This window comes from Grampus griseus (assembly GCF_964374135.1).
Source record: "Grampus griseus genome assembly, chromosome: 3".
NCBI classification, from domain to species: domain Eukaryota; kingdom Metazoa; phylum Chordata; class Mammalia; order Artiodactyla; family Delphinidae; genus Grampus; species Grampus griseus.
In genome coordinates this window covers 64,125,398-64,151,351 of record NC_139019.1, presented here as the reverse complement: position 1 = coordinate 64,151,351, position 25,954 = coordinate 64,125,398, and the positions used below count along the sequence as shown (strand labels likewise).

At 34.2% G+C, this 25,954-nt stretch overlaps 1 protein-coding gene across 3 annotated transcripts in view; it reads left to right on the top strand.

Moving 5' to 3' along the window:
- Positions 1-25,954, top strand: part of SSBP2 (single stranded DNA binding protein 2) — a gene marked incomplete at its 3' end in the record, with an annotated part of 297,670 nt that overhangs the window by 241,208 nt on the left and 30,508 nt on the right. For all 3 annotated transcript variants that reach the window (XM_082651181.1, XM_082651180.1, XM_082651179.1), the window contains exons 7-10: positions 8,616-8,682; positions 9,406-9,476; positions 16,513-16,580; positions 21,498-21,546. In XM_082651181.1, coding sequence (XP_082507307.1) covers positions 8,616-8,682; positions 9,406-9,476; positions 16,513-16,580; positions 21,498-21,546 — 255 coding nt within the window. The remainder of the gene's footprint in view (positions 1-8,615; positions 8,683-9,405; positions 9,477-16,512; positions 16,581-21,497; positions 21,547-25,954) is intronic.

Genomic DNA, 25,954 nt, shown 5'->3' with positions numbered 1-25,954 from the left:
ACTAAGAAGGAGCACTTTGAGAACCCAGATCTTGGTGCCTAAATGCTGTCCTCCACTAGAAGGAATCAGGACCCTTTGGAGAAAGGTCTTATTCCAGAGCTAGGCCAGGAAAAGTATGAAACGAACCTGGAACATCTCATACCAGTAAGGAAATGCTCAAAATATGATGGAAATGTTTCAAAAGGACAATAGAGCCAGCTTGAAGAGCCTCCCACTGGCCAGATCTTGCATAATTTAAATATTAAAATGAATGATGACAGTAAATAGATTATAACCCTTTGATTAGAATAGTAATCCGTAAGTGTCAACGTATCAATCAGTAAGAAGGGAAAGCTGTTCCTTACAATGGAATGCCAACTAGTAAGCATAGAAAGAATGATACACATGCAGTGTTTCCATTTGGCAACTGTTACAGTGCTTAGGAGTTGTCAGTGGATGCTAAGGCTGATAAAGGATTGATGAGGAATGGGATATTAACACTCTTGGAATAGCTCTAATACTGAATGTAACCAATTACAAAGGGGAAAAATCATGATCTAGTGTAGGACCTGGCAAACACCAACAGAATGAGATGATAAGGTTAACATCAACAGTAGTGGGATGAGTCAACATCATGTACCCTCTGATGTGATACACTGAGAAGAGTATAGCATCAGTTCTTCAGTATTCCTAAGAAAATAAGACCTGAGTCTGGGTCATGAAGAGACATCAGAGGATCATCCTGTAGAATTTAAGACTCATTCTTCAAAACTGTTCAGGCTATGATAGAGAAAGACTAAGGAAAGACCTGGAAGAGCATGAAGAGACATGACAACTAAATGCAATATGTGTTCCATGAGATCCTGGTCCCAGAAAGTAAAAAGAAACTGTTGAGACAGGTGGCAAAATTTAAATGGCGTCTGTGTGTTTTGGATGGTAGTGTTGTATCAATGGATTTCCTGACTTGAAAAGTTGTGTTGTGGTTATGTAGGAGAATATCCTTGCTTAGGGAACTAAACTCTGTGGTACTTAGAAGTGAAGAGGCATAATGTCTGCAACTTGCTCTCAAGTGGCAGATACGGTGAAATGTTAACTATTGGGCAGTCAGTGTCAGGGTATATGGGAATCCTTTGTACTGTCTGTGCAATTTTTCTGTAAGTTTGAAATTTTTAAAAATATATTTATATTTTAAAGCATATAGAAGGAGAATGTATGCCAAACTGGGATTATATGGAAGAATTTTGTTAGGAAATTATCCCTAAACTGAGATCTAAAATGTCAGAATGAGCACTTGAGGGTCTGTGACCTCCTAGAGAAACAAGAAAGTTTAGTTTTAGTTTGTGTTTAGTTTTGTTTTATTTTGCTTTTAATGGTTGGCATTTAGATATTGTTGACTGAGTACATGAATTGAAAAATCTGAAAGGAGTTTGGTATAACTGGAAGTTGGAATGTCAGCTTGGCAGTAGCAAGAAATTAGGCTGGAAAGGTAAGCAGGAAATAGGTCATTTAGTAGGAGATCAATAAATTGACATTGAGTGTGCTTGTAAACAAAATAATCAAAGGATTACAAAAATGGCTTGAAAAATGGCAGTTCTCTACTGCATCCCAATGATAACAACTAGCGAAACAGTTCTGGTCTGGATAAATAAATTATTTAATATGAAATTTCCCTTGAAATATTTGAAATTTTAAACTAATGAAATAAGATATTCCTGCTTTTAAGTTAAATTAGTGAACCTTTACAGAAATTCTTGCCAGTTGTCAGGATTATGTGTATATATGTATACATACATGCTTCATAGTATCAGTATGTTTAAATCATTTATAGCTTGGTCCAGCTCTAAGTGCTTCTCAGATGACTATTAGAAACTTACAATTCAGTATGTATCCAGTATTGCACCCCTGCATAATATAAACCCTATCTGTTAATTGGCACCTTTTTTCAGTTCTAGTTCTCTTTTTCCATTCAGCCAAATTGTTTGAACTTAATTGGAGTATTATTTTTCTAAATAGTTTCTTAGGAAAATATGACTACCCAAAACAGTATTCATTGGCCCCTTGGCATTTTAGTTCTGCTCCTATTATAATCCCCAGTGAGTAAAATAATCTATAGAAATAGCTTACATTTAAGAAGCAAAATTAATTTACCCTTAGTAAATTAATTTCGGGGAAAGGCATTATATATACTTCTCAAGAAGAAATAGGACAATTTTTGCCTAGATTTTGTTCCCAACAGTACCAATTTTCTTTGCCTGCAAACTGGGCAAAGTAGGATCATTTTAAAACTAAGAAATTATACTGGGTGTACAGACATATAAAATTCATAAATGAGTGTGAAATATAATAAATCTTGTGTGGACACTGGTGGCAGAGGTACTAGGTACTCATTGACATGAACTTTCCTGGAGGCCGCCATTTTGATGCCAAAATCGGGCCCCACCCAACAGCCTGAAGGCTCCAGAGCTGGGATGCCTCACGCCAAACAACCAACAGGGCAGGAACACAGCCCCACCTGTCAGCACACAGACTGCCTAAAGTCGTCCTGAGCCAACAGCCACCTCTAAACACACCCCTTGACATGACCCTGCCCATCAGAAGGACAAGACCCAGCTGCACCCACCAGTGGGCAGACAACAGTCTCTCCCACCAGGAAGCCTGCACAAGTCTCTTAGACCAGCTTTGTCCACCAGGGGGCAGACACCAGAGGGAAAAGGAACTATAATCCTGCAGCATGGGGGATTGCAAACACAGAAAGTTAGACAAAATGAGATGGCAGAGGAATATGTCCCTGATGAAGGAAGAAGATAAAACTACAGAACAACTAAGTGGAGTGGATATAGGAAATCTACCCCAAAATGAATTCAGAGTAATGATAGTAAAGATGATCCAAAATCTCAGAAAAAGAATGGAAGCACAGATCAAGAAGATACAAGAAATGTTAACAAAGAGCTAGAAAGTATAAACAACAAACAGAGATGAACAATACAATAAGTGAAATGAAAAATACACTAGAAGGAATTAATAGCAGAATGAGGCAGAGAAACATATGAGTGAGCTGGAATACAGAATGGTGGAAATCACTGCTGCAGAACAGAATAAAGAAAAAAGAATGAAAAGAAATGAAGACAGGAATAGATTGGGAGTTTGGGATTGACACACTGCTATATTTAAAATAAAACACCTTGCCATAAAAAAAAAAAAATGACAGTCTAAGAGACAGCTAGGACAACATTGAACACACCAACATTCACATTATAGGAGTCCCAGAAGGAGAAGAGAGAGAGAAGGGGCCTGAGGAGATATTTGAGGAGATAATAGCTGAAAACTTCCCTAACATGGGAAAGGAAATAGTCACCCAACTCCAGGAAGCACAGAGTCCCACAGAGGATAAACCCAAGGAGGAACATGCTGAGACACATATTAATCAAATTGAGAAAAATTAAAGACAGAGAAAATATTAAAAGCAACAAGGGAAAAGCAACAAATAACATACAAGGAATCCCCATAAGGTTATCAGCTGATTTTTCAGCAGAAACGCTGCAGGCCAGAAGGGAATAGCACAATATATTTAAAGTGGTGAAAGGGAACAACCTACAACCAAGAATACTCTACCCGGCAAGGCTGTCCTTCACATTTGACGGAAAACTCAAAAGCTTTACAGACAAGCAAAAGGTAAGAGAATTCAGCACCACCAAACCAGCTGTACAAATACTAAAGGAAATTCTCTAGGCGAAAAAGAAAAGCCCACAACTAGAAACAAGAAAATTATGAATGGGAAAGCTTACCAGTAAAGGCAAACATACAGTAAAGATAGGAAATCATCCACACACAAATATGATATCAAAACCAGCAATCACAAGAAGAGTACAAATGCAGGATATTGGAAGTGCATTTGAAATTAAGAGATCGTGAACTTAAAACAATCTTGTATATGTATAGACTGCTATATCAAAACCTCATGGTAACCTCAAACCAAAAATCTACAACAGATATACACACAAAAAAGAAAAAGGAATCCAAACACAACATTAAAGATAGTCATCAGATCACAAGAGAAGAGAACAAAAGTGGAAGGGAATAAAAAGACCTACAGAAACAAATCCAAAACAATTAACAAAATGGCAATAAGAACATACATATCAGTAATTACCTTAAATATAAATGGATTAGTGCTCCAACCAAAACACACTGACTAGCTGAATGGATACAGAAACGAGACCTGTATATATGCTCTCTATAGGACACCCACTTCAGATCTAGGGACACATACAGAATGAAAGTGAGGGGATGGAAAAAGGTATTCCATACAAATGGAAATCAAAAGAAAGCTGGAGTAGCAATACTAATATCAGACAAAACAGACTTTGAAATAAAGACTATTACAAGAGACAAGGACACTACATAATGATCAAGAGATCAATCCAAGAAGAAGATATAACAATTGTAAATATACATATACCAAAAATAGGAGCACCTCAATATATAAGGCAAACACAAACAGCCATAAAAGGAGAAATTGACAGTAACACAATAATAGTGGGGGACTTTAACACCCTACTTTCATCAATGGACAGATCATCCAGGCAGAAAATCAGTAAGGAAATCCAGGCTTTAAATGACACATTAGCCCAGATGGACTTAATTGATATTTATGCATTCCATCTGAAAGCAGCAGAATATACATTCTTCTCAAGTGCACATAGAATATTCTCCAGGATAGATCACATGCTGGTCCATAAAGCAAGCCTTGGTAAATTTAAGAAAATTGAACTCATATTAAGCATCTTTTCCAACCACAATGCTATGAGATTACGAGTCAGCAGCAAGAAAAAAACTGTAAAAATTTGTAAAACTGTAAAAATTGGTAGGAATCCACCTGCCAATGCCGGGGACACAGGTTCGATCCCTGGCCCGGGAAGATCCCACATGCCACAGAGCAACTAAGACTGTGCACCACAACTACTGAGCCTGTGCTCTAGAGCCCGCAAGCCACAACTACTGAGCCCGCATGCCACAACTACTGAAGCTCACGTGCCTAGAGCCCATGTTCTGCAACAAGAGAAGCCACCACAATGAGAAGCCCGTGCACCGCAACAAACAGTAGCCCCTGCTCACCACAACTAGAGAAAGCCCACGCACAGCAACAAAGACCCAACACAGCCAAAAATAAATAAAATTAATTGAAAAAAATATCAGAACAGAAATAGAGACAAAGAAAACAATAGAAAAGATCAATGAAACTAAAAGCTGGTTCTTTGAAAAGATAAAATTGATACACCTTTAGCCAGACTCATCAAGAAAAAGGAGAGAGCTCAAGTCATTAAAATAAGAAGTGAAAAAGGAGAAGTTACCACAGACATCACAAAAATACAAAGGATCATAAGAGACTACTGCAAGCAACTATATGCCACTAAAATGCCTAGAAGATTTGGACAAATTCTTAGAAAGGTACAATCTCCCAAAACTGAACCAGGAAGAAACAGAAAATATGAACAGACCAATCACAAGCACTGAAATTGAAACTGTGATTTAAAAATTCCCAACAAACAAAAGTCCAGGACCAGAAGGCTTCACAGGCAAATCCTATCAAACATTTAGAGAAGAGTTAACACTTATCCTTCTGAAACCATTGCAAAAAATTGCAGAGGAATGAACACTTCCAAACTCATTCAGTGAGGCCACCATCACCCTGATACTAAAACCAGACTAAGATACCACAAAAAAAGAAAATGACAGGCCAATATCACTGATGACCATAGGTGCAAAAAATCCTCAGCAGAATACTAGCAAGCTGAATCCAACAATACATGAAAAAGATCATACACCATGATCAAATGGGATTTATCCCAGGGATGCAAGGATTTTTCAATATCTGCAAATCTATCAGTGTGATAACCACATCAACAAATTGAAGAATAAAAACCATATGATCGGACTTCCCTGGTGGCGCAGTGGTTAAGAATCTGCCTGCCAATGCAGGGGACACGGGTTCAAGCCCTGGTCCGGGAAGATCCCACATGCCGCAGAGCAGCTAAGCCCATGCACCACAACTACTGAGCCTGTGCTCTAGAGCCCACAAGCCATAACTACTGAGCCCATGTGCCACAACTACTGAAGCCCATGCACCTAGAGCCTGTGCTCTGCAACAAGAGAAGACACCGCAATGAGAAGCCGGCACACTGCAACGAAGAGTAGCCCCCACTCGCCATAACTAGAGAAAAGCCCACGTGCAGCAGTGAAGACCCAACGCAGCCAAAAATAATTAATTAATTAAAACAAGAAACATGATCATCTTAATTGATGCAGAAAAAGCTTTTGACAAAATTCAACACCCGTTTATGATAAAAACTCTCCAGAAAGTGGACATAGAGAAAATATACCACAACATAGTAAAGGCCATATATGACAAACCCACAGCTAACATCATACTCAATAGTGAAAAGCTGAAAGCATTTCCTCAAAGATCAGGAGCAAGACAAGGATGTCCACTCTCAACACTTTTATTCAACATAGTTTTGGAAGTCCTAGCCACTGAAATCAGAGAAGAAGAATAAAGAAAAGGAATCCAAGTTAGAAAAGAAGTAAAACTGTCACTGTTTGCAGATGACATTATAGTATACATAGAAAATCCTAAAGATGCTACCAGAAAACTACTAGAGCTCATCAATGAATTCATTAAAGTTGCAGGACATAAAATTAATACACAGAAATCTGTTGCATTTGTATACACTAAAAACAAAAGATCATAAAGAGAAATTAAGGAAATAATCCCATTTACCATCAAATCAAAAAGAATAAAATACCTAGGAATAAACCTACCTAAGGAGGTAAAACACAAACAGATGGAAAGGTATATATGCCACGTTCTTGGATTGGAAGAATCAATGTTGTCAAAATGACTGCACTACCCAAGGCAACCTACTGATTCGGTGCAATTCCTATCAAATTACCAATGGCATTTTTGCAGATTTAGAACAAAAAATCTTAAAATTTGTATGGAAACCCAAAAGACCCTGAATAGCCAAAGCAACCTTGAGAAAGAAAAGTAGAGGTGGAGGAATCATGTTCCCTGACTTCAGACTATACTACAAAGCTACAGTAATCAAGACAGTATGGTACTGACACAAAGACAGAAAAATAGATCAATGGAACAGGATAGAAAACACAGTCTCTTCAATAAAAGGTGCTGGGAAAACTGGACAGCTACATGTAAAGTAATGAAATTAGAACATTCTCTAACACCATGCACGAAAATAAACTCAAAATGGATTAAAGACCTAGATGTAAGATGGGATACTGTAAAACTCTTAAAGGAAAACATAAGCAGAACACTCTTTGACATAAATTGCAGCAAAATCTTTTTGCATCCACCTCCTAGAGTAATGAAAATAAAAACAAAAAGAAACAAATGGGACCTAGTTAAACTTAAAAGCTTTTGCACAGCAAAGGAAACCATAAACAAAATGAAAAGACAACCCCCAGAAAGGGAGAAAATATTTGCAAATGATGTGACCAGCAAGGGATTAATCTCCAAAATATAGAAACAGCTCATGCAGCTCAGTATCAAAACAAACAACCAACCAATCAAAAAATGGACATATCTAAATAGATATTTCTCCAAAGAAGACATACAGATGGCCAAGAGGCACATGAAAAGGTGCTAAACATTGCTAATTATTAGAGAAATGCAAATCAAAACTACAATGAGGTATCACCTCACATCAGTCAGAATGGCCATCATCAAAAAGTCTACAAACAATAAATGCTGGAGAGGGTGTGGAGAAAAGGGAACCCTCCTACACTATTGGTGGGAATGTAAATTGGTACAGCCACTATGGAGAACACTGTGGAGGTTCCTCAAAAAACTAAAAATAGAGCTACCATATCATCCTGCAATCCCACTCCTGAGCATATATCTGGAGAAAACCATACTTAGAAAAGATACATGCACCCCAGTGTTCATTGCAGCACTATTTACAGTAGCCAAGACATGGAAGCAACCTAAACATCCAGCAACAGATGAATGGATAAAGAAAATGTGGTACATATATACAGTGGACTCTTACTCAGCCATAAAAAAGAATGAAATAATGCCATTTGCAACAACATGGATAGACCTAGAGATTCTCATTCTAAGTGAAGTAGGTCAAAGAAAGACAAATATCATATGATATTACTTATATGTGGTATCTTAAAAAATGATACAAATTAACTTATTTACAAACAGGAACAGACTCACAGACTTAGAAAACAAACTTATGGTTACTGAAGGGGAAAGCTGTGGGGGAGGGATAAATTAGTAGGTTGGGGTTAACATATACACACTACTATATATAAAATGATAATCAGCAAGGACCTACTGTATAGCACAGGGAACTCTACTCAATATTCTGTAACCACCTATATGGGAAAAGAATTTGAAAAAGAATAGATACATGTATACTTATAGCTAAATCACTTTGCTGCACACCTGAAACTAACACAACATTGTAAATCAAATATATTCCAATAGAAAAAAAATACATGTTGAAAAAAAAATCTTATGAAATACTCAGATGCACTCTGTAATTGTTACAGCACTTATTTTATAAATAGTTACAATATTCCTTTTTATTTTGTTTTACTAAATATGCTAGGCTCTTGGAGGTGTCCCAGGAAGTCAGCCATTACTTCCCAGTGGAATGGACCCAACTCGACAACAAGGTGACTACTTGTAAAAGTGAAATTGATGTGCAAAATCTCAAAGGAAATCCTGTATTTTTTAAGGAAGGTTTTATTTGTACAGATATTCCATAATTATATCAGTTGCATTTTTACAGGTAACGTGGCCAAGTAATTATCTTTTTAGCTGACTCTTAATTATGTGTGATAGTGAGGGCAGTGATAACATAAGGAACAGAATAATTAAATATCCAGAATCTGTATTTTAACTAGTAACTTCTAAAACCTCTTGTATAACTTCAAACAAGTGAGACTCAAAGTGATTGTATCAATTGTGATTTTCTCTGCCTTTTTCAGATAGAGAGGTTAGTCCACCAGAAAGATAAGCAGGAGGAAAGAGGATGCTATGCAATAAGTATCTTACTTGGTAGTTTAACAAACCCAATAATCAGAGCTGTTTAGGTACCACAAATATGTATGGCTCTATTATACTATTCCAAGAGAAAAAAAGAGGAGCAAATGGTATGAGAGATGTAATTCAACACAGAATAGGAAGAACATTTCAATTTCAAGACATTAATGGAGAGTGTGGGTAAGTAGTGATAAGAGGTAGAAAACTGGCCATGGAAGCCAAGATGAGGTGATGTCAATAACTCAGTCCTTAGTAAATAAGATGTGACACCAGGCAGAGAGGAGGCTATAGCCTCCGGTTTAGCACTCATGCTCATTACATTGCTAATATCGTCATACTTTTTTTCTTTTTAGGACATCCAAATATGGGTGGGCCAATGCAGAGAATGACGCCTCCAAGAGGAATGGTGCCCTTAGGACCACAGGTAAATAAATAATCAGTGCAGGAAGCTAGAGGCTGAGTTTTTTGCCTTCATCTTATACAAACAAACTGTATTATTTGCTGGCTTCTAGTATATACAATAAAGGCTTAATAACATGGTTGTTAGGCTCTTGAGGACATATCTATGACATGTCCAAATTGATGTAACAACAAACCATATTTTAACAGGTGCTACACATATGCCTTTGGTACATTGGAGAAAACACATTGTGTAGAAATACATTATAGTAATTATTAAAAATGATAACTATTACCCTTTTGTTAGTTCTATTGAGGAAATATAAAAAATTATAGTAATTATTATAAAAGATAACTAAGATAAGTTAAATAAAACCTAGTTGACTGAATTAAATAGAATAAGCAGCATAAAATATATTTCTAAATCTTTTAAAGAATTCCATTGACTATTATATACTACCATATTTCTTTACAGAATATGCAATCAATAGAGAACCTTTTAGAAATAAACACTGAAATGGGTCTTACTGAACACGCATAATACTATCAGTATACATTAGATGTTAGCCTACTTCTGTATCAAAATTTCCCAGAAGTATACACCAAGATTGAACCTATTCAGCTATTGATGACATTTTTAAGTATGCTGCTCCAGGATATCACTTATTTTAGCTAAAACATCCCTCTGTCTCTCTTGGGAAAACTGCATGGGGTAGAAACTAATGTTGTAATGTTATATTTCAAAGAAACTAATCCAGAATTCCGAATTTTAAATTTCTTCCTCAAAGGTCAGAGGTTAGTGTATCATAACATTGGTTAAAAGAATGAATTGATTTACTTTCTTTATTCTTTCCAAGAACAGACTTTATAAGTGATAATTTTAGGAGCTTGTTTCATGTATCTGCTTTAAAAATGTTAAGTATTTTGTTGTGTACCCAAAGGAGTCAAAGAATTAAGAATCTAACACCCATTGGTCTTAAGCTTTTTTCAGCTTAAGACCAATGTAGTGAAGAGGGATAGTAGTTATCTATTGGAATAACTGAATTCCTAGAAGAAATATATATAATTTGATTCTCAGGTAAATGTGACTTAGACCAAGGAGTTACTGCCAACATGTAATAATATACAGTTGACCCTTGAATAACATGGGAGTTAGGGGTACCAAACCACTGTGCAGTCGAAAATCCAGGTATAACTTTTGACTCCCTAAAACTTAACTAATAGCCTACTGTTAACTGGAAGCCTTACCAATAACATACGTAGTCAATTAACACATGTTTTATATATTGTTTGTATTATATACTGTATTCTTACAATAAGGTAAGCTAGAGAAAAGAAAATGTTATTACAGAACTCAAGAAAATACATTTACTGTACTGCACTATATTTTTCGATACCATAAGTTTATATCATCTGTTTATAAGATGAATCATCTTTCAGCATCTTCATCAATGTTGTCTTAAATGATACAAAACACTGTAGATATTATATATATTTCTAACACGGGACATCAAAAATGAAAAGATCATGTGAAAAAAATTCCTATTTATTTACAGGTATAACAATTCATGCATTGATAACAAAGAAGCAGCAATATGATAGCTTTATGGTAAACTAGCGTAATAATCAATGATTGCTTCATCATAGCCTATCCTATACACTAATGAATGAATCATTATAACATTTTTAAGGCATACAGTATTACAGTCATATTCACAATACAGTATTGTGAACATAGTTACATTTTTTTAAACCACTTACATGTGATGATAGGCTGATACATAGTTTCTCCTGTTGGGGTTGGTGGCAGGGGGAAGAGGGAGAGAGAGAGAGAGGCACATACTGTATAGTAATGTAGTTCTTTGAAAGCAAAATTATAAAACAGTAAGAAAACACATTATTAATTTTATATTACATACCACTCCCCTTATGCTTATATAAGGATGGACTTATGTCTACATGTATTTTATGCGTTCATGACATACCTAACTTTTTCTTAATTTTTTAGATATTTCTAGGCTATGTGGTTCATCTGCAAGTTTTTTCAAATTGTCACAAATCTACAAATTGTCACAAATCTACACTATTTTCCAATAGTGTATTTATTGAAAAAAATCCACGTATAAGTGGACTGGAACAATTCAAACCCATGTTGTTCAAGGGTCAACTGTATATATAATCTGTATTGGGACATGAAGCACAAATTTTTCAGAGATACCATATTACATGATAAGAAAAAGTGTTATGTAAATATTTGTGGGATCTTCAAAGTCATAAAAAACCCATTTCTTTTATTTAGGCTCAGTTATTTTCTATGTATTTTCTTAAGATCTTATAAAACCCTAATTTAGATATTTAAATTATTTTTTCCTATTTCTACTCATGTTAAGGATGATGATTTTTATGACCAACCATCATTAATCTATTAATGGCAGTTAGAATTTATAAGATCTGTAGGATATTTCACTGAATGAATATACTTTTAGTCTTTAATGAGCTAAGCCAACCAGTTTAGCTATATACAACTTGAAGGATTTTTTTCCTCAAAAGATTTTCATAACAGATGCATTTTAAATATACATCAAAAGTTGATGCCTGTAATTTATTCTTCATTCAGTTCTCTTACTTTTCAGCTAGCTGCTCTTTGAGTTTTTGTCATTCCAGACCAATATTTTCAATACTTTTAAAAATTAGAGTCTGATTTGAGTCAGTTTTGCAGTGTTTGAAAGATGAACCAATGCTCACCTAAGCTGTATGAATACTTAGATCTCATTTGAAAATGCAGAAGTAAAAAGCATATTGGTCTTTATATTTTATAAATATCTAGCCAAATATGTATGTGTTTTGTGTTATAAGTAAATTATGACAGAAAGTAAGAAAACATTTCTGGGGACTAATTGCTTATTGAAGAGTTTAACTAAGTTTATCATATAAGTATGAATTCTTTTCATTTTCACACCCAAAGAGAGTAGTTTATTTCTTCCATTTGGATTAATATCATTGCTATCTATTTCTTTATAATTTGGAGGAAGTAAAGTGTTTTGGTGTGAATTTACCTCAGAAACCAGAAATACCTACAACAACTTTTAAAATCACAGTATATAAGTATAAAAGGTTAAAGTAAATTATTTATAAATATCATGTACTTAAATGAAAATAGGAATCATATTCATATGAATGGTATAATAGGTAAAAAGTGAAGTAAAATTATTTGAATTAAGGGATTCTTGTAAGGTATTTACTCATAACACCTGGTATATGTAACATATGGATTTGAACTGTGAGCTTTATAATAAAAGTTAGCTGTGTTTCTTAAAAGATAATAGAAAAACAACTCTCATGACAGATATTTAATCCTATGGATGCTACTCAAGAACAGAATGTCTGCTTTTTTTGTATCCGAATTATAGAAACAGTCTCTTGAATATTGTTTCTAGCTTTATGCAAAATAAAATACATACCTCCTTTGTATCATAGATATGAGATACATAGATATTATGTATCATAATATCATAGATATTATTTCCACTATTTTTTCAGCTTAGGACCAATGTGGTGAAGAGGGACAGCAGTTATCTATTGGAATAATTGAATTCCTAGAAGAAATATATATAATTTGATTCTCAGACAATGCTGATGTAGGCAAAGTGCACACCTAGAACATAGTAAATATGTGATTAAAACCTACTGCATGGATGAAGAAATAAAACTTTGCTCCAAATGCTGGCATATTTCTTCCACCCCTTAATCTATTTTAAATCTACGTTCAGTAGTAATACACGATTTTTAGATTGATATCAGTATCCTTTCAATAGAAAAGCAGAATTATCCGCTTAATCAAGAAAAATGTCTTCCCTAATGCCATATTTGAAGTAATTTTTCTACTTGGCTTTTATAATAAGGTATACTTAGCTTGTCTGTGTTCTTAGGCTCAGCAGGTACCATATGATTAACAGAAAAATTCAACAAGACTGTCCAACTAGTTCTAATTCCTCTAGAAATCTGAAGGATAAATGAGTTATATACAAGTAGGAACATATCATGATTTCCAAATCAAATACTTGGGGTGGAGAAATAGTGAGATGGAAATATATGATAGGCTCTCATGTAAAGAGAGAGTAAACTAATCCTGTATTTTCAAATCTAAGATGGGAAGTGGAATTTAGCTCAGTATGGGGAAGAACTTGCTAGAAATTACACTGCCCAATCGTGGAAAAACTCTTTATAAACTTTCCAAGCAGAGTCTGAACAGCCCTTTTGTCAGGAGCATTGCATTGGGAGAGAGATTAAACCAGATGGAATTGTATAGTTGCCATCAGCTTTAAAATTCAGTGATTCGAAATTAGCTCTTCACATTCTGCCTTTGTTACCAGTTAGAAAGCTAGCTGTTATTCTATCTTATCTTCCTGTTCTCTATATGCTTCAGATTCTTCACAAAATGAAAATATTTTGTACGTCTATCAAAATATGTGTTGGATAATTTCTTACTCATTTCCTATGACACTTGTGCACTGTCATACTTGAGCACTGGATGCACAAAGATGAGTAATACAGACTCTACCTTCAGGTACTTATTCTTTAGCAGGAGATTCAGATACATAAAGAAAAACTATTAGGCAGTAGGAAAAAAGTCAAGAAAAGAAATACGTGTACTCTGTCAGGGAGTCACTATGTCACAAGCATGTTAGGGTTGAGGGCTCAAGGGAAAATGAGAAGACTCATTTAAGTCAGTCCCTTATTAACAGTGATAAGAGTTAACAGCTACAGTTTTTGAGCACCAGGTATCATGCTTTTAATGCACCAAGCACTTTAATATGCGTTTTGTATGATTTCATTTTTCCTCCAACAAGCTTATAAGAGAGATGATATTTTCACTTTACAGATAAGGAAATAAAGGTTGAGCAGATCATTGGGAGAATCATTGGCCCACAATCACACATATAGAAAGAGGAGCAGAGGAAATAGGGCAGGGGCAAGAGAGATTCAAACCAGTATCTTTCCATGTCCAGAGCTAGAAGGAAAACTAACATTTTCCTTGATAAAACACAGACCACCTAAGATCAAAAATGAGGAGCAACCTTTTGTGTGAAGAATTTCTATTTTACTCTACCATTCAGATTTCGTTCCCAGTGACTAACTTTCTTCTCAGAGACTCCTTGGTAATACTGCTGCTGCCACACCCATGCTTGTTCCAGAGGTTAAGAGAAATAGCTATCTCTTTAACCAGTGACTCAAGTGTGGATAGACACCATTCTCTTATCCCATAGCATACACAATTGAGATGTTTAAATAAAATTTCTTGAAATTAAAAGTAAATAGAAAATGAGAAGAGCATGTAATTAGGTAATTTATTTACAAACTATGGCTTACTCTCTGGAGTTAACAGACCTTCTCTCATTGAATATTTCCTTGTCATCTTAGCACCTACTACACAGAAGGCCATAGCAGATGAGTTATCATGAGTGTAAAAGCATACTGCATGTTTCTGAACCACAAGAAATTCAGCAGTCTGGAGGGTATAGTTGGGAGTAGGGGAAGAAGGTAAATATTATAGGAAATGGGGGCAGGAAATATAGGCTAGAGCTGATCTGTGAATAACACCATAGACCCATGCTGAAGTACAGACTTTATTTGATAGGCAGTGTGGGGCATCATGGCTTTTAAGTGACATAAATAGGACTGAGTTTAAGAAGCACAGTTCTGGAGGCAGTATGGAGAATAGATGGGGAAGGGGAGAGGCTAAGTCAGAGAGACCAACTAAGACAGTACAGTAGTCTCAGTAAATGACAGAGATGAGTGATACGAAGGAGGGCAGTATTTCAAGAGCTGTTTTACAGGTAGAATCAATAAACTTTGGTAACTTGACTGGATATGGAAATTGAAATAAAAGGAAGAAATATCAAGCTCTCAGAGGTTCTTAGCCTGGACTGCTGCATAGAAGGTGACGCCACAGAACTGATTGAGGAAGGCAATATAAAGAACACAGCTGTGAGAAGATAAAATTGAGGTTACCTTTAGGTATGTTGAGTGTGAAATGGTATCCAGATAGAAACAGCTGATAAGAAGTTCAACATATGAGTTATCTAAGAGCTTAGGAGAGACATCATGACAAAATAGATTTGAAATTCCTAACATATAAATAATTGTTGAACTAATGGTAGCAGGTAAGAGTACCCATAAATGTGTATTTATTTAAAAGAATGCTGTGGCTAGAACTTGGGGAAAAGCAACATTTTTAAGAGCTAGCAAAACAAAAGGAGCCAGCAAAGGAGATTGAAGAAGAGTGATCAGAAATGTTGGAGGAATAGGTGGTGTCAGAAAACCGAGCATGAAAGTAGTTGATGATGTCAAAATATATTAATATGATAATGTTAAAAGTAGTCTTTTGGCCCTTGTGGAAACTAAACTAAGCTAAGCTGATATGCATGTTAAAACATTAAAATGTTTTTATCCTTTGAATGCACATAATAGATATTGACAGAAGCCTGTTGAGTCATATAATTCATGCACACATATTTGAAGTATACTTTAGTGTTCATATATTTTTGTGTATCTGTATATTTGTACATTTCTCTCTTGGATATATTATTTTGTGAACAGAAGTTTGTATTCCACTTTCTTATGCTGGATTCACCTATTTGTTTTCAGACTTTATGTAATTTTTCTGAGTCAGACAATTTCAAACATGTTGACTAAGCCCTTTCTTTAAAAACAGAGTTTGGGATTTATGAAATATTTTGTTTGAAAAAGTTCACTGTTGTACAGATATCAGGAAATTAATAAAGATATGTTGAATATTATAATTGCAACTATACCTTAATCACTTAACATGCTCCAATGATTGTACATATTCATGTAGTTTTTAAAAGGCACAAACCAAAGTAATTGTTAAAATAGAAGCAAAAGTACAAGAGTGGACCCTTCTGAGAATGAATTGCACAGGCCTTATCCCATCAGGAGTTATGTAGGGAAATCATTAACCTGCTCTCCTTTCTTTCCCCCCTCCTCTTTGGTTTTGTTTTTTTGTTTTGTGGTAGTCTGACCCTTGGTTATCATTACAGAACTATGGAGGTGCAATGAGACCCCCACTGAATGCTTTAGGTGGCCCTGGAATGCCTGGAATGAACATGTAAGCAAAATGCTATATTATCCTGTAAAGTGTTCTCTTTTCTGTCTTCTAAAGTCACACCAATTTGCAACACAATTTAAGCTCAATTTCTGTGTAGTATAAAATGAAACTGTAGTATAAATGGACTGAACATGAGCTGTAGCATTTGCTTCATTTTCACCACATATTCTCCATGTTTTTCTTCCTTCCCTTGCAACCCTTAATTTTTTTCCATTTTCAAATGCCACAAATGCCAACTTTTAGCCTGATTTTCATGTTTATCATAAAAATGAGTCTTTTATAAATAAGCACATAATATTTATGTAGTCCATACAAAAGTATGAAGAGATGATGACTCCAGGACCATGACTTGACTTTACAGAAGTAGATGATGGAATATCGTTCATTTTAACACATATAGCGTGATTCCTATGAGTTTTAAATTCTTATAAATATATATATATGTCTTTACTTTTGTTTTGTTGGGACCATTGTTAACCGAGGAAGAAGTCTCTCTGGTAGTTTCTTCTTTATTAAAGAACTTTCCATAGTATACTTTCTTTTGAAAATTCAAAATATACTTAGGGAGTAAACTAACAGTTTTTTTTGTTTTTTGTACTGAAAGGGCCTTTCAAGCCCAAAGAGAGTAGTTGCTTCTATCAGCCAATATAATGCAATTTGTTAAGGAATTTTTATTTATTTTTCATTATCTTACTAGCCCTCAAAGTTCCATATATGCCCAGAACTTGTGAATGACTTTCATTAATTGATTAGAGGATCCAAGTCCATGATGTAGCCTAAAGAAAATTTATCAGAAATAATGAAAGAGCTCTATATAGGGTTCTGGGTAGTCTCCTCTAATATATTTCCCATTAGTCCATGTTTTGGTTACCTACCTATCAAATTAAACAACTCTGCCATCATTTAATAGCATTGAATATATGAGCTCTTTTGATGTACATAGGGATTTGTTTAAGTTTCTGGAACCATTTTCATGGAAAGCAGTTTTGCCTAAAATAGAAAATAGGTTAATAGGTGGATACCAGCCAGGCTCAAAACTAACAGAACAAGGGGAAAAAGTAGGTCAAATTTTCCTATCATGTCTTCTTACTTTTAAAGTAAAAATGGATAGACATGAAGTCTGACTTTTCTTAAATTCCTCAAAGGTTTAGGCTTATTAATGGTTTCTACAAAAAGGAGTGATATCTTGTGCTTATATCAAAAGCTGAAACTCTTAACAATAGGATTTAGATACATATAAAATTTACCTACCTAAGATTCTGACTTTAAAATAGAATGCCTTTTAAAGAATAATTTTGAATACTATGTATAGAGGTAAGGAGTATACATTTTGAATGCTATGATCAACCCAAAATTCTCTTTAAATGTTAAGAATGTATCTAATATCATTTTGTAGTGATGTGGTTGACTTTAGATCAACACAGTTTTGCTAGTATAGAGGAAAGTTATTCTCATATGACTATTAAGAGACTCAAATAGCTTAAAATTGTCTCATTCCTTTCTCACATACATTTAAACAGATACATAAGGGTACATTTAATTCCCTGGACTATGGAGACTAAAAGTATGGCTGAAAATTTCAAATGATTATTTTTGTTCATATTTGGGTTTCTCATTTAAATATACCCAGATATTTTAAAATATTTTTATTACATACTATTTTACTATTTATATAATATCTGTTTTTTAAAGAGCCTTTAAGCTTTACAGACTCAAATTTCCATTAGTTGTTACTGTTGACTGTTATTTGGAGTCTTATACCATTTTCAGTTTTCTATAAATTAGGATTCAAGGACAATGAAATCACAAATATTTCCCTCTAACAGGGAAAGTTCTGAAGTATGGAAGGTCCAACCAGAGAGACTCATTCTCTTATTGATATTGGCCCCAAGAAAGCAAAAGTGAATTTAACAATAAAACATATTATTGTCTCCATTGTACTCAAAAAATTTTATTGAAATTCACTTCATAATTTATTATTGTTAAAACAAACTAAATCTTACTGTATTATGGCAAGTAAGTATTTCTAACTGGAATTATGGCTCCCTTCATGTCACTGTTTTACATGTTGGCTAACTTAAAAATTAAAGGAAAAGGCATTAGAATAGTGTTACCTTAGGCTATGTTTTTAAGAGTCTAAGATATTTGTGTGTTGGGATCAGGAGGGATCTACTGGAGGATCATATCTGGATGAGGTTTCTTTAGCTCGTCACTTTTTATTATTTGACACCAAAGTATAATGACAGTAAGGAATACCAAACCCCGGTCATTAAAGTAACTAAATACCATAGTCTGTAACTGCAGCTTTCTCTCTTATATTGACACCAAACCATTGGGAACAAAATTCTGATAATTTTGTTGTTAAAAAAATGTTGGTGACCTCTAAAGAAAATAGTTATTCTGATATGATTTTTACATTTCCATGCTCCAAACTCAGGATAAATCATATGTAGTGTCACCTAAAATTAAAATAAGAGTATACTTTTAATGTTTATATAACTAGTATTATATATTTAGAAAAAAATTTAATATCCATTTCAGTAGTTTAAAGTAGAATTTACAAACAACAGCCACAATGTAAATGTTTTCAAATGCATTATAGATTATTTTTTAAAGAAAATTATATTTCTAAATAAACTACAGTTTTACAAATTTCAAAAGTGTAGGATTCAGTATTAAAATATTTCTAATTCAACTTTGTATACCTTGCTATTTTATAGAAACTAAGAGGACAAATAATTTCAAAGGATCTAGACTTTCTTGTTCTAAATCACATCCTATAGAATTATAAAGTTTGTATGGTTATTATCTCGAAATGACTGAATTACAGAAAAAAAAGAGAATTTTTCTCTTTGGTAGTCATGGTTGCCTTGATTTAATCATATCCATATACGCTTACCAAAAATTAAAGACTTCTTTTAAATTTCATTTTTCTCTTTATTTTTAAATGAGGCTAACCTGATTCTACTTCAAATTATACTTATGTAGAAATGTACATTCAAAATAATGCCTGTGTAATAGTTTGTAGATTACTCTCTTGATAATACTGATGGCCCTCAAAAGGAGTAGGAATTACCACACTTAAGAAGTTGTTCTAATAGAACTACTCACTACTATAACCCCCACTTTATTTAGCGGTATTTGCAAAACTGAAAATGTTTTCAAACACAATGGTAATGGTGGGGTAAATTTAGCTTATTCAAATGAGTTAACATTTAACCCATTACATTAAAATGTAACAATATGAAATACATGGTGAGCTGAGATTAGATTAGTATTTGTCAAACAATTGAACTGCATAAAAGGTATTTTATGGTTCTTAGAATAAATTTAACATTTAACTTCATCTTATTTAATTTGTATTTACTTAAGTAAAATGTTTAATTATTTTAACATTTAGTTTAGCACATTAATTTAACATTAAACAAATTTTTAACTAACAAAATTATTTTATATTTAATATCTCTTATTCATACAGTCCTTGTTTAAACATAATATTTCAAAATATGAGATTGTCTGCATGTTGTTGCATACAAATTTTTCCCATGATTTGGATATATAGTATATTTTTATGTTGTTTTAAGATAAATATTTTCCAATTTCTTTACTGTGTTTTATTTAACGTCAAACAAGTCAAGTGTTTTACTTGATCAGCGTATATCTTATGCTTTACCTCAGTTTCTGTCCATTAAGACACTGAATCCTCTATGTAAAATCACCTTTCCAAAGTGTTCCAGTAACTAATTGTAAAGTCCTCGTCATTATCCTAGAGAGGAACTATTTCCAGAGACAATACACGTGCCCCTCACCTTCTCCCTATGCATGATACTTTGACCAAGTCCATTCTGGTCAAAAGGGGACTTGCACTTGGGCATCCTAATAGAGCCTAAGGACACAATTTTTCATGCCCTTCCCTGCTGTTTACATTCCTGGGGAACCCCAAAATAATACCCAGAACAGTTCTAAATATTCCAAGCAAACATGGGTAATATAGCTAACTTGGACAGCCTCTATCTAGCATTTAGAACTTTAGGTTTAAGGTCCCTAGGATAAGAATCAGGGGACTTTTTTTAAATTAAAAAATGTCACAGTGTTTTCATTGAGATTAGAGGAAAAAGGGGAATTTTGAGTGACTCTAATTAGAGAAGACCTGCTGACAGTAGTCTACTTTTCATCAGGCAGTATATATTCAGGTACACTTAATACTAAAAAGCAAATGGACAAGAGATGTTTTTAATTTAATTAGGCATTAATTTTGTTTTAAAAGCTTTATGTCCTTTTAAGCTATAGAATAGGGAACATTCTCCCTCGCCCTAACATGAAGTAATATATTGACATACATGAGCATAGATTACCTCCTATTTTTCCCCAAGATTTACCCTGGCCACTATCTTGAACTACAATTATGAAAACAAGAAATGTGTTTCCCTTGTTTAATAGTAACCAAATCATCACCAGCACCGAAAGATAGACTGATATATAGATGTATAAAGTAACATGATATTCTATGCAATTTTCTGAAGAGGAGGCAAATTTAGATACCTACTATGTACATTTATTCATTTGTAGCTTAAGAGCAATCATTTTATGTATAATGATATTTCACAAATAATTTCATTTTCATTTTGAATGATACATGCAGCACTTAGTATTGTCACAATTATCTTTTATATTTATCTCATAATTAGTGATGAAGCTGTTTAAAACAGCTGTAAAACAGTGAAAGCTGTTTGGGGGAATGATAAAATTTTTGGATTTTAGAAATAAAAAAGCTGTGAAAATATAAAGAGTAATTTCAGTGCTGGACTAGAACTGCATGGTAACTGAATTATAAATGTTTGTATTTTATGATGTCATTGCTTACTGTGAAACATTCAGAGCATCAGTTAAAATTTCATTTGTCATTTTGTCTTACAGGGGTCCTGGTGGTGGTAGACCTTGGCCAAACCCAACAAATGCCAACTCAGTGAGTATATGTATTTTTTTCATTTTCTTTGCACTTTGTAGCATTTAACAACAAAAATCTGTTGCTTTTGAAAGCCCTGCAATTGGTTATATTAACCTTTTTTTTAAGAAATCATTCAAAAAATAAATTTTTATATGTTTTTAGAAAAATATGTATAACTTTTGAAATTATGTGATTTTTTTCACTTCAAGGTCTAATGTAAACATGCATTCTATGTAGATTACCAGGCCCTCAAAAATAGAGGAGTAGTGTGATTTAAGGATACTCTACGGTAGCCTACATTTATCGTAAAATTTATCATATAATGAATTCACCTTCTCAAATAACTATAATAATTACTAAGTTGCCAAATAAAATCAATCTCAGTTATTATTATTATATTTGCTGTTCTGGTTATACCTATTTGCTCTCTCGCTGCCCCAAGAAGGAAGTACACATTTACCTTGTGCCTGTGGGCTAAACTGCCATCCTTACACTTGTATCTATGTATCTGACATCATGGGAATTTTCCTTACAAGTTTTGTGGCCATGATTTGACTGCGTAAATATTTTTGTCTCTTATTAATGTACAAATATAGGCACAGGTTAAAAATGAAGCTTTCAATCTTAAAATTAATATTGATATGATTTTAAATTTAATGACCCTGGAGATTTTTTTCTTGACTTTTGAAACCTTGAGTTCTTCAATCTGCGAGAGAGCTCTGCTCTGTACATTTGTGTAGTATGTGCACTGCACAAAGATGCCTGAGTCTAGGGAGTCAAAAGGAGGCTGAAATATAGCTGTTTTCCACTTGTGAAGTCTATGGATTCTGCCCAGAAGGGATGCGTTTTGCTAATATGCAGAGGTACCTTCACTGACTAGCAGTGGCCTTAATGCTAAATAAACATGAAACTGATTCAATGTTTAATGTTAATTTAAACTTAAAGAAAATTTAAAGTGAAGTGTGGGTGGTATAGAAAGAATCATCCTAAATCCATTGCTATTCTAAAGCAGAAATCACTTTCTTCTCAATTAAGTAACTGTCATTTTTTTAGAGAAAACATTTACTTTATATTATCTGCCTGTCTCTTAGTTTCAATAGCTATTACAGTTGCTAATTAAATAATATTGTTTGGGGTGGAGAGTGTGATGTTGCTGCTTCCGTTTGGGTCTTCAGTTCACTATTTAAGTTCAACAAATCTTCTAAGATACCATTTTACCTGATTATGTTGTAATATGACTATCTTTTCTCCTCCAAATTTCTTTTAGTCTGCTTATATACTTTTGACTAGTTCACATTTCTATTTGCCTCTTGTTATATATGCCTTTCAGATTTCAAGATTTCACTTTTAAAAGGCATCTAACTAGCAGCTCAAGATACTTTCTTTGAACTCCCCATTAAAATACCTATAAAGGTGCAGAAAAACAAATTTTTAATAACAGTGAAAACTCTTCAAATCTTCTTATTGTCAGAATCTGGAAAGAATTTCTGTTATCTACATGTCTGATGAAACTGGGTTAAAAAGCACAATCGACGACCCACCTTAGCTAGTAAGCCTTCCTGCCTACAAGCAAGAGGACTCTCTCTCCTTCCTCATTGCCAGCTCAGCCAGCCATCCCCTCCACTGCCCACCTCCTGCAGGACCTCCTTTTGTACACTTATCTGGAGATACTATCCTCCAAAAGCCACCGAGGAAGGTGGGCAGGATATGATACTAAAGGTGGTGCATTGCACCTAGTGGGTATGTTATCCAAGTGAAGAGTATTAGGTAGAGGCAGAGATGAGGAGAGAGTTATGCTTTCTGATCATTTTTAGTTTTTAGATACCTAAACAACTCTTGGGGATTTCACAGAGCCGAGCACATGGATAGGAGAATGTACTGTATCAGGGCAGCAGCTCTGCATTATTTTAGACCCTGAGAAACACTAGGCGTTAGGGAAGGAGCTGTGCATATCAAACTACTGAACAACCACTGTGAAATGGGCATTTGGCCAGCACACATGTAGGCACATAATCAAGTTGAAAGCAGTCCCTTCTGTTAATATATACCGCATATGGGTACACTTCCCCCCAAAGAATTTGAATAGGGAAAAGTTGTGAAGGAACACCTATACTTTTCTCTTTGGAAAAAGAAAGGAGTCATCATCCTGAGCACAGAAAGGAAAAGCATTCCTCTGAATATGATAGATTATGAGAAGAAAAAAACCAAAGACAACTGATGACTTTCTAGCAAAAACATAAGGCTTACATGAAGCAAAGCAAAAGTATTAAAGAGAGATTCTTTTCCCCTAAACACCATTGATTATGTTGTAGTGACAATTTATCTGTATTATTTTGAATTCCAAGTTCTTTTGACTTTTTGTCCATATTTAAAATTACAAATACTTTTCATTTGGTATCAATACAGTAAGCCTCTGGCTCCTCAGAGCAGCACATTAAAGTGGCTGGCTGTTTTGTTTTTGTTGTTTCCAAATATGTTTTATATACTTTTTTTTCTTTTAAATACTTTGTGTTTCCTAAAAACAAAGACATCTTTCATAACCATAGTATAAGGATCAAAATTTAAAAATTAATATTGATGTAATCCATTTTCTAAGCTGTACACCTTATTTTGATTTCACCAGTTGCCCCAACAATATCCTTTGTAACAAAAGAAAATCCCAGTTCACTTGCTGCACTCATCTGGCATGTCTCTTTGTCTCCTTTAACCTGGAACAGGTTCCTTAACTTTTGTCTTTTGTAAACTTGGAGTTTTGTTGACTGCAAGCCAGTTATTTTGTAGAATGTCCCATAAGTTGGTCTTGGCTGATGGTTCCTCACGATTAGATTCATGTTATATATATTTGGCAGGAATCCACAGAAGTAATTTTGAGATTTGCTCAGTGCATCATTTCAGGGGGCATATGATGGTGATTTATCTATTACTTGTGATGTTAACTTTGATCACTTAGTTAGATGATGCTTGTTAGGTTTCTCCTAGCTTGTTAAATTACTATTTTTCCCTTTGTAATTTTCAACCTGTGAAGACATAGTTTGACACTATCATAAAGATCCTACTTTAATCTGCTACTTTTAGTATCCATTGATGAATCTCGCCTGAATCGTTTTTTTGCTGTGTTGGTTGCCGAATGTCTACTTTCTAATTCTGTCTTTCCTTCTCCACTTATTAGTTGACTTTCTACTATAAGAGATTTTCTTTCTTCTCCAATCATTCATGTAATCCAAGGTACTCGTGGATTCTTACCTTGTCCAATAGGTTTTTTTAATACTAAAATCATTTCAGATTTGTCCAGTTAAAACCCTTTCAGGTTGGATCATTTGTCCTTTTGACATGACCCCATTATTCTTTGAGCATTTTGAAGCTCATATTTTCCCAGTCTTAGCCTTGGAAACAGCCATTTTTTAAGGGTCCCTGGTTCCTTTTAGTGGAGAGTGGTATTTAGAACCCATTGGAGTAATCTAGCTTCTAACCCTCTCAACCAACAGAACTAGGATACAGATGTATGTATATACACACACCCACACACATCTATATCTTTCTGTATCTCTACATATTAAAACCATGAGTGCACACTGCATCACTATTTATAATAGCCAAGACATGGAAGCAACCTAAATTTCCATCAACAGATGAATGGATAAAAGAAGATGTGGTACATATATACAATGGAATATTACTCAGCCATAAAAAAGAATGAAATAATGTCATTTGCAGCAACATGGATGGACCTAGAGATTATCATACTAAGTGAAGTAAGTCAGACAAAGACAAATATCATATGATATAACTCATATGTGGAATCTGATTTTTAAAAAATAATACAAATGAACTTATTTACAAACAGAAACAGACTCACGGATATCGAAAACAAACTTATGGTTACCAAAGGGGAAACGTGGAGGGGAGGGATAAATCAGGAGCTTGGGATTAAAATATACACACTACTATATATAAAATGGATAATCAACAAGGATCTACTGTATAGCACAGGGAACTCTACTCAGTATTCTGTGATAACCTGTATCAGAAAAGAATCTGAAAAAGAATGAATCTATGTATATGTATAACTGAATCACTTTGCTGTACACCTGAAACTAACACAACATTGTAAATCAACTTTTATCCAATAAAAATTTTTTAAAACCCCGTGAGTGCACACTGGTGCTTCAACTTCAATTCAGTACAGGAGAGTTCATTCTAGACTTTCTGCTTTCCAGGTTTATACTTCACTTCTCTGAAAGTGAGAAATCTACCAACCATTATCCACAATACATTTATTTATCTGCTTAATCTTTATCTTTACATAGTTTTGTCATATACAAGTGTTTTGATCAAAAATGTTTTTGGCACTGTTTTGCATGGCAGCAGGAGAAACATTTTTAAGGACAAATTTATGTTTTTAATTCAAAATAAGAGTACGATTTTT